General features: G+C 28.7%; 1 protein-coding gene across 1 annotated transcript; it reads right to left on the reverse strand.

Moving 5' to 3' along the window:
• Window positions 1-4318: 4318 nt before the first annotated feature.
• On the reverse strand, window positions 4319-10078 carry LOC142324156 (uncharacterized). Its single transcript, XM_075364872.1, has 2 exons — window positions 9873-10078; window positions 4319-5511 (listed from the first exon to the last, which is right to left on the reverse strand). Exons 1-2 carry the CDS (start codon window positions 10051-10053, stop codon window positions 4412-4414), a joined length of 1281 nt encoding a protein of 426 aa, XP_075220987.1. The 5' UTR covers window positions 10054-10078; the 3' UTR covers window positions 4319-4411.
• Between the last annotated feature and the right edge of the window lie 549 nt (window positions 10079-10627).

Genomic DNA, 10627 nt, shown 5'->3' on the forward strand with positions numbered 1-10627 from the left:
GACTGTCGGAGGGCGCGTGGCAAAGGGTATGCGCAAGGCATGCCTGAAGCCAGGTAGGTCAGGACCGGGAAGGGCAGCCTCCTCGCCGAGGGGTTCTTTGGTTGTCCTGAACAGGTGGTTGAATTGCTACTATGACGCGGGGCGGACTTCGATGGGTTAAGTTCTACAGGACAATTTATAGTGGGGGGGGGGGGGGGGGGTAGTCAACTACCATGGCATCCTGCGGCGGCGACTGATGTAATGCTTAATGGCGTTGTCGGTTGCTCCGGGAGTGCTTAAAAATAATATAAGGGAAGAAACAAAAATGTTGTATTTGTGGTATTGTAAGGCCGACTCTTTACACCCTGTAAGTGTTCTTAGTGTTAATATACTCGTATGTGTGTGCCTAATTGTTTTGTTTTTTATTTTAAGTGTTTTTAAATAAAAGGTAAGGGCCCTTTACACCTCACATATGACGTACCTGATGATGATTTGAATCTCTTTTAAGGAATGTGACGAGGGCTAATGACCTTAGAAGTTGATGCCCGTATAACGCAAAAAAAAAAATAACAAGGAAACTTTTAATAAAATCGAAGATTTATTAAAAGCGTCAATGGAAATTATTCTGCAGTAAGAAACAAGTACAAGTACAGTTAAGCTAAGTGATTTAGCTTTTTTTTGCAATTAATTCACCAATTCGGGCAAAAGCTTGAATTTTTTGTGTGTAAATGAGAAATGTTGACTTTTGTAGCAAAGAAAAATGGTATGTCTGATCGGGATTCTAACCCGGGACCTTCTTGATGAAAGGCTGAGACGACGTTACTATGTTTGATTCTAACCCTTTTCATCTTTATTATTAAAATCAATTTCGGGTTAGATTGAGGTCGGCTACTAATTAATTTTCACTTTTCCCACGTGGCAATGGATTATTCTCATAAATCCATTTGCTACTTGACTAATAACTAATGAGCTTAAAATGGTAATGGGTTAAATTTCTGATGGGTAGGAATTTTAATATTTAAATTTAAATTTAAAATGAAAAGTAGAAATATCTTTAAGGCTGCAATGATTTTTTTTAAATGAAATTTACTACTACCAACCGTTTCTAGAAAACAGCGATGTTCATTTCATTTTACAGCGAATACAGCTCTAACGGTTATATTAAAAGGGTGATCGTGTCGAAAATGGGTATCGGGTTCTTTTACAAGTCTTACGTTTTAAGGTCCAACTGGTTTACCTAAACCAAAAGAAAATATACATATGTATATACGTATGTGTGTCGCACTGCTTTTGGCCTTATACCTGAAGATTGACCGGAGTTTCTTCAAATTTCACTCAAATATTTCTGTGTACGGGACACTAATCAAATTATTTTTTTTTTGAAAATTCATTCAGAGGGTGGGGCATTCGCGCAAAAACTATTTAGATTTTCTTCAGAGGCAATTTAGAAAAGACTTTGGTAAATTTGTTATCTTATTGCATTTATGTATAAATAAACTGAACAAACAGAATTTCAAAAATCAACTTCCACCTCTTAAAATTTAAATATATATTTTTTTGTTCTTTTGCTCAATTTCCCTTCGGTTTAGTATTTTTTTAAAAGTTATTACTATTTTATACATCTTATATAGGGCTATCAACAAATATATAGGATTTTCCCAAAATATAAACCCCGAACCTTAAACACAGAAAATTTATTTATTGAAAACATTTACGTCCTTTTTTTACCTTCATGGAGTGGGTGTTAGATTTAGAGAAAGCTCTACTTCAGTAAATTTGTTAAGCTCTTAGGCTACATGTGAAGTTTTAGAATTTTTTTAAGTTTATTACCCACCTCTAAAAAATATAATACAGTATTTTTTTTATGTTCTTTTTTCATCATTTTAAAAAAAAAGTTTTTCTTTTTCTTTATCATTTTAAGGGAAATTCAAATTTAATTAGTTTGGTTCCTATAATATCCCTCACCCAAAATAACAAGCAATTATTTTCATTACTATCGTAAAAGTTATAAATAACATATTTGTTTTTTCAATATTTAAAATAATTATTTTTTTTTTTTTATTATGAATTTTTTCTTTATAAAAAAATGTTTACTAAAATGTCCCCACAGTGTAAGGGAACCCCAAAATCAAAACCTTTTATTTGAAATTTAAAAATTTTGACGGTTAATCTTTTTTGGTAATCATTACAACCAATAAAGAAACCGATTGATATGGAGGGTCCAAAATTTTATAGAATTCAGAAGTTTTTTTTAAATTTATGTTTAAAAGTTTATTATAAAAATAAGAACAAGACATCTTAATGATTAATAAACACTTTCCGGTGAAGCCGGAAAATATATGCAGTGAAAAAACTGCGCAAGGTATTGTATGACTTGATTGGCATAGGCAAGAAAGTCGCACAATACATAGCCAGCTATTTTCACTTTACATTCAATGTAATTATTAGTAATTTCTGATACATAAAATTCCTATGATTTAGTTTTGAAAATCAAATAATAGCCTAAACAACAGAATCGTCTAAATTTTAATTTAACCGAAATTTGAAGAACGATTGGATTTTGAATTTGGATGAGGTTTTTAAACATTTTTAGTAGTACTAGAGAGTTTTATTCCAGATCATGTATTTAATGTATTGAATTCATATATTTAAGAACATAGTAACCGCACCTACTAATCTATTAAATATTTAATTAAAAAAACCTGATACCATTATTGTTCTTAGTTAATTCGCAAAAATAAAATTTTGACTGAATAATCTGAAAGAATATAATTGATGACATTTTTTTGTTCCACTGATTATTTAAAGATTATTACCACGTGTTATTTAGTAGAGCCATTGACTGATAAAATCAACAAGGAAAAATAAAATGTCAAGTAAATTCTCTTGAACTAGGGCGGAAGATGATTTCGTGTAGAAAACACATAGTATTTGATGAATGAAACAGTAAGGCATTGCCAGCATTTCTTTTTCCTTAATTCTTTATTGAAGAAAATAATAATAATAATACTGAATCGAGATCACTTGCTGTTTATGTAAATTAACTTTAAAAATTATTTTATTTAGTTTAAAGGTTAAAAAAATCGGGAAAAGATTCATAATTTGGAATATTCAATAAGATAGTAAAGTTAAATTCATCCACTCAGAACATTTGCGAGAGATCATTGTGCTGAGAAACAGGATAATATTGATGTAGATTTTCCATGTATACATTATTTGACAGGGAAAGAAGACAATAGGAAACCAGATACTGCTTAATATCAAATGTAAAAGCAAGTGTAATTTCAAAAGTAAACTGAAAGAAAGGATAAAGCAAAGTCTATAATTAATTATTAAATGAGTAAAAATTTTGTTTTTAAACGTGTCCATCTCTCACACATTTCAAGTGTAATTTCAAAAGTAAACTGAAAGAAAGGATAAAGCAAAGTCTATAATTAATTATTAAATGAGTAAAAATTTTGTTTTTAAACGTGTCCATCTCTCACACATTTTATTTAGTTTATTCCATTAAGAATTTGCTCAATAAAATATTCTTTTTTTTCTCACTGTTACATTAAATATTCTACACTAAACCGACTTTGGTTTACTAGGAAACCCGTTTCCTAATTTGGTTCCTAAACATATGTTATGGAAAAGCTATACCTAAAAGAAAAATTCATAAGTTATTTTTATGAATTTGCATTACTATTTTTTGGTTCATTATTAAATAAAATTTTTATTTAATTCATTCGTATCACCTATGTAATTTTAAGGTATCATCTCTTTCTCTCATTTTTGTGTAGTCTCTGGAACCATTTTTAACTGTACTGGTAACATCCAGTTGCAATCTTGCTTAATTTTTTGTAATTTTAATATTCGATTAATTTTTTCTAATTTTATTTACTATTTTTGATGACTGTACTCTATTTTCACGGAAATTATTGAATTTTGTTTATCGCATATTTTATATTCTAAATCTGTTTGTTTATTATAAGTTACACGGATTTTGTCTACGTACCTGTTCTAAATTTTTATTTTATGAATATTTATTATATTAAAAACTACTATTTCATTGATATATTTTGACAATTTCTAACAATATTCTTATTAGTAAGGGGCCCCATAGTTAGGCCTTCATCCTGTAAACAGTAACAAATAATTAGACAGAAATCGGGAAAACGAGTTTAATTTATTTATCAACTGATTATGCTCGATCGGTTTATTTATCAAAAATTGTATGTATTGAAATTATAAACAAAAAATAGAAATAATTTATATTCGAATAAGAAATAGAAATGCCAAGTAATATTATGACATCATTTCAGAATAAACAATAAGGAAAGAAGAAGAAAATCAAGAATTAATAATGATAATAAGAGTAATTTATTTAATTCTGAAAATCCAGAGTAAATGCATTAATCAGTATTTACATAAAACTCTTAAAATAATATGTTTAAATGGCCCATGCCAATGACTTAAACCAAGTATTGCTGGCTGCGTTTTGACTGTTCGCACTGGTGACCTCCTGGTTCTTGTTTTGGTTTTGATTGTTTTGGTTATTACTATTATTGTGATTCTGGTTGTTATTCTTCTGGTTCTGATTGTTGTTATTGTTTTCATTGTAAAAAGCATTCTGGTTATTGCTTTTCTGGTTCTGATTATTATTGTTATTGTTGTTCTGATTTTGATTGTTATTGTAGTTATTCTGGTTGTTATTGTTGTTGTTGTACTGGTTGTTGTTATTATTATTATTCTGGTTCTGGTTGTTGTTATTGTAGTTGTTATTCTGGTTCTGGTTGTTGTTGTTGTAGTCGTTGTAACCGTTCTGATTGTTGTAACTGTTCTGGTTGTTGTTATTGTAGTTGTTGTAACTGTTCTGGTTGTTGTTATTGTAGTTGTTATTCTGGTTCTGGTTATTGTTATTGTAGTCGTAACCGTTCTGGTTGTTGTTATTGTAGTTGTTCTGGTTGTTGTTATTGTAGTTGTTATAACCGTTCTGGTTGTTGTTATTGTAATTGTTATAACCGTTCTGGTTGTTGTTATTGTACTGGTTTTGGTTATTGTTTACATTCTGTCCATACTGGTTTTGGTTGTTGTAATTGTTATTGTTATAATTATTGTTGTTGCATTGATTATTATTTTGGTTGTTGTTATTGTAATTGCAGTTGCACTGATTCTGGTTATTATTGTTGTAGTTATTTTGGTTATTGTTGTAATTGTTACAGCAGTTCTGGTTATTGTTGAAGTTACAATTGTTTTGGTTATTGTAATTGTTACAATTGTTTTGATTATTGTACTGGTTGTTGTTCACATTTTGACCATACTGGTTCTGGTTGTTGTTATAATTTTGATTGTTGTATTGATTCTGGTTGTTGTTGTTGTTATTGTAATAATTATTGTTGGCATTGTTATTGTTGTTGTAGCTGTTCTGATTCTGGTTGTTATTATTGTAATTGTTGTACTGGTTCTGGTTGTTGTTGTTATTGTTACTGTACTGGGTCTGGTATTCGATCACATTACTTGAAGCTGAATTCTGATTCTTTCCTACAACGTCTGGAAAGAAAAAAGAAATTTTAATGTAAAAATTTATTCAATTTCACATAATGTACAACATTTTCTATTGTTTATATATTCGTTCTCTAATTACGGTTTTGAAGTAGGAATAGCGTTGATTTTGATTTTTTATATATATTTATGAAGAGGTATGTAAAATTTCTTGAAATTCTGATAGTTATTATAACATAATTTAAAAATATAGGTTAAATTACAAACTTTTAGTAGCAAAAGACATACTTTGAATCTGTAGCACATTTTCAGTGAACTTTGAAGACATATTACATTAAATCAACCGTAGTACTACTGATATCAGTTCACATATTTGAATTATATACAGTATTAGTGATTAAAATTTTGAAGAAGTTATTCACATTAGATTTATTAGATCTATGGCTTAAATACCAAAACTTGATTTTACATTTATACTTCCATACTTTTCATTTTCTTTATGCTTTTCTTTTTATGTCTTTTGCATTCATCAAAGTGCTTTTGTTACCAAAACATATAACACTGAAAAGTATCAGAACGAAATTAAATAATTTATTACTACTAATTATTTTCAAAATATTTAATGAACTGAAATTGAAATATAAGATAATATTCTTAACAAACATAATAATGCAAGGTTTTTCTTTCAAAATTTCACTTGTATATTAATGCAATTTATTGCATTAACACTAGTGAAAAACTAGTAACTAAAATACTAGTGAAAAACTGTACACTAAGTGTACACTAAATACTGCTTTAATAAAACAAAAAAACATTTATTATATAATATTAACATCTTTTCATTATTAGTAAAAGTAATGAAATATAAAATGTGACTTAGATGATGTGTTTTGATAATCTAAATGATCAAATTTGATATCTTAATTTAACAGTTAGATACTTATTTAACAGTAATATAAGAGTTAATATTAAACAGTAACTGTTAATATTAATTTAACAGTAGATATCTTATTTTAACAGTATTTAACAGAAAAATATTTAACAGAAAATATTAACAAAGTATTTAACAGAATCCATTTTACTTTCATGGATTCTTGAAAAGTGTAAAAATTTTGAGAGAATTTTTCTCTGCGCATGGTTATTCAATTCAGTAAAGTTATCAGAAAAAATTATAATAGCTCTAACCGGAATAAAATAATTCCAATTGTTTAATTAAGATACGGATTAACAATATTTACATAAAATAACATACGCGTAGCCTGCCTGATTAGAAAGAGTGACTATGTATATAGTAATATATATTTGAAATTCTATCAGATGTAAATCAATGAAGGTATATTACTGATAATAATATATATTTACAATAATAATAATAATTATTATTATTATTTTTGTTCTCTAAAAATCCTCTTCGAGTCACCCACAACAATTTACTGAAGATGGAATATCTTAACAGACAGAATGTGCCATAGAACAATAAAAAAAATATCTTGGTATGCTACGTTGAAAATAAAAGACAAGATTCCAATAGAGCTAGAAAATTAACACATTATATAATAATAATTAATTTTATCCTATTACCAAATTGTGATTTACATAAAAAAGTGCAAACATATAAAAATTATCATTAGAGAGCATCTGGTGTAATAGTTTATCAATAATATTACAAAGATTTTTCAAAATTTTTAAAAACTTGCTTTATACTTTTTAGTCATACTTTAATCAAATTATTGTCATACGTTACATGAATTTAATTAGTAGGTTAATTTGGATTTCAAAAGATAACATCATATATTGAAATTTCTATTTAGAAAATATTAAACAAATTTTCAATCAAATATTTATTATACAAAGTAACGAAATATGAAGTTTTTGCGTAGTGAAGTTTTTATTTCATTTACTTAATTAAATTAATTAATATTTAATTTTAAATAAATTATTTATATTAATATTTACTTAATTATTTTTGAAGCTGTGTCTCAACATACTGTCCGCCAAAAATCATCTGTATATATATATATATATATATATATATATATATATATATGAGTGATGACGAAATTTTGTCAAATTCGAAACCACAAAAACTCCCTACTAAGTTTTTGTCATTTTTTTATGTCAAACGACTATCGGATTTTGTCATCTGCGACCCCAAAAACCCCGCATAGCCATTTTGCAGATTTTTCAGTTTTTTACATTCTCATCGTTAATTTCCACCCTTAATTTATCCGCGTACGGGAGAATGGTGGTACATTGTATTGTCACCCGTCCTTAGTAACTGTGAAAAATTTCATCAATAGGCAATGTCAGGAAGTATGTTAAATTAAGGATGCAAGATTTGAGGACAAACATGGAAAAAAACATTGGAGTTAAAGAAAGACAAATAACAACAAAATAATAATTATTCTAAGCATTTCTTAATAAGTGGTCAATACAGCAGGTAGTATTAACTCACTGTTTTAGTAATTTATCTATTTTTTTTTTTGCTTTTCATATCAACCCTGCAGACCATCAGTCTTTAGGTTTAAGCTATATCACTCCGCTAGTTGTCCGGTGTGTGTAAACGAGGAAGAGACGGCACATTACGTCTTTCGCTGCTCCCTATTTGAGGATGCTAGGAGGGAAATACTGGACACCATAGATAAAAGGGAAATGTTCCTCCCAGAGGATCTGCAGCAGATCATGTTGAAAAGCGCCAAAAACTGGACGGCTGTAGCAAGGTTTGCTAGGAAGATCATGGAGGAGCTGTACGTCTGGGAGGAGTCTCGCAGGGGTAGAAGAAGGTACCGTCGAAGGGTTCGGGGACGAACAGGCACGCAGCTGAGAGCCTAGGGGTTCCCCGTACGTGTGGGGGTCGCCTGGGTGCGATGAGGTCGTGGGCACTCCGCTTCCGCGTCTGATCGTGACCCGTGGAGTAAGTGTACCTGTGTTCGATTTCTGTGAGGTATTTGTTTGTGTGATTGGATGTGCCTGGCTTTGATATGATGTGTGGAGTGTGCGGCGTGAGGTATGTTTTCTGAGTGACGATTGGATGTCGTTGAGTGGGTGGTGAGATTTTAGTTTGATGTTTGGTATCTTGTGAGTGTGAGGTACGTGTCTGTTGACTGTGGTGTCTGAATATGTGTGAGGGCGTATCCCCCTCTTTCATGAAATAATGCATACCAGCTGTACCATGAAGGGTGGGTAGCCAGGGGTGGAAGTTTAGTCGGTAGTGCGCAGGAACACATACGCATTTAATAACATTTTGTGAAACCTGTTAGCGAGCACGTCACAATCTAGGCGCCCGTAAATGGGGTTCTTCCACCTCCATTTATGATCACATTAAATAAATTGGTTTATTACAGCTTTATTGGCCTTATTTCTATAAAAACTACTCTGTAGTTATAACTAAGAATTGAAATGAGTGTAAGGCATTTACAATTGCTTCTTTTTATTCAGTTACTGTTACTACTTTCCCAGAAACATTTCTTATTTGCATTTTAGAAAAACTGAGCAAATAAATATTACTCAGAACCATTAAAAGGCGTCAAAATTATTATAGCGATATATTTTTCATATAATAGTATATCGGCATATATTTAAGATTTTTTTAGTTTATTTGCTTATTTTATTTATTTATTTTTTTGGGATGATACTAAACATAATATTTAATATAATAATATTTATATTATTTAATAGATAATTTCAACGTAATTGAAAGCTTTCAACTTTAATTTACTATACATAGAATACGTTAGCTGTAATACTTAACAAGTTTGCCTGTACAAAAACTATTAAAATGAATAAGACTTATTTCAGTAACGTGGATGAGGAATGAGGTTAGCGTATAGAAATAACTTCATTACAGAAATAAGTAAAAAATCAGAAACCCAACAATAGCATTAAATTAATCGTTAATTCTGTTTTGTATTTTCATTTTACATAAAAGGAAAATTTTCTTTGGTCTGTACGGATGAATTATTTTCGTAACAATTTATTTGCTTTAATGCAACATAATTTTGTAAATGAAGAAAATAAATATGTCACTAACTAAATATTAAATATTTAACCACGTTAAATTAATTTAGTATTTAATCACGATAAAAATCTAAGAACAGTTTTTAAAATTAATTATTAGGTTATTTAAAATAATTTCCATTATAATATACAGAATACGAGATTCTAAAAAACAAAAAACTTCAAAGTATGTTTTTTGTTATCTTAAAAAAGCATAAAAATCTAAAGATACTTTTTTTAATTTACAGTTTATAAATAAAAAAAAGCTTACATTGTTTTACAGAATAAGATTAGGAAAACAAGTATAAAAAACTGTCTGACAGTTTTAAAAGATTTATTATTTTATCTATAATTAGTAATTATTTTAATTAATCAGTATAATTTATAATATACATAATATATACTATACATACCATTTTGGTTTTGGACATTCTGGTGGTTGTTGTTATTCTGATTTTGTTGTTGTTGATGATTAACTGGGGTAACTGAATTCTGATTGTTGTAGGAAAACCATTGCCATTTGCTCTGTCCGTAAGGTTGGACTGCGGCAGCAGCGAAGCTAACGATCACCAACAGTAACAATGATGAATTCATGTTGAAAGCGGTGTTTGCCTGAGAATGGCTTTCTTATATATTATTCAAATATCATTCTTTATTGATATAAAGTTTAAGGTCATAGTTCGTTTGCTGTTTTCAATATTTAGTCAAAACAAAAAAAAAATTATCACTATTATTAGAAAATTTTTGTCAAAAGTATTGCATAAATTATTCCATCTTTATTACTGTGTTATCTAAAATGTTGTTATTTAGACCTACTGAAACACATAAAGAAAGATAATTAATTATTAAAAAAAAAAGTATTTTTTCAATTAAAGTAGTTAATATTTTTCATTTAAATGCACAAACTGAAATAAAGGAAGCTTACACAAAATAAATACAATATAAAGAAACTTCTGGTAAAAGAAAAAGAAACATTAACATTATATTATTTGAAAATCTCTTTTTATTTATTATTATTTAATATTTACAATTAAAATATAAATAAGAACATTTGTTTTCTCGACCAAGATTTCTGAAAATTTAATTAATTTAACTGGAATGGTCGAAGTACGCCAAATGCAAATTTATTATATCTAACTTCGTTTGTATTTTTAATACCATTTGGACT

Source organism: Lycorma delicatula, chromosome 1 (genome assembly GCF_047948215.1).
Source record: "Lycorma delicatula isolate Av1 chromosome 1, ASM4794821v1, whole genome shotgun sequence".
NCBI lineage: Eukaryota > Metazoa > Arthropoda > Insecta > Hemiptera > Fulgoridae > Lycorma > Lycorma delicatula.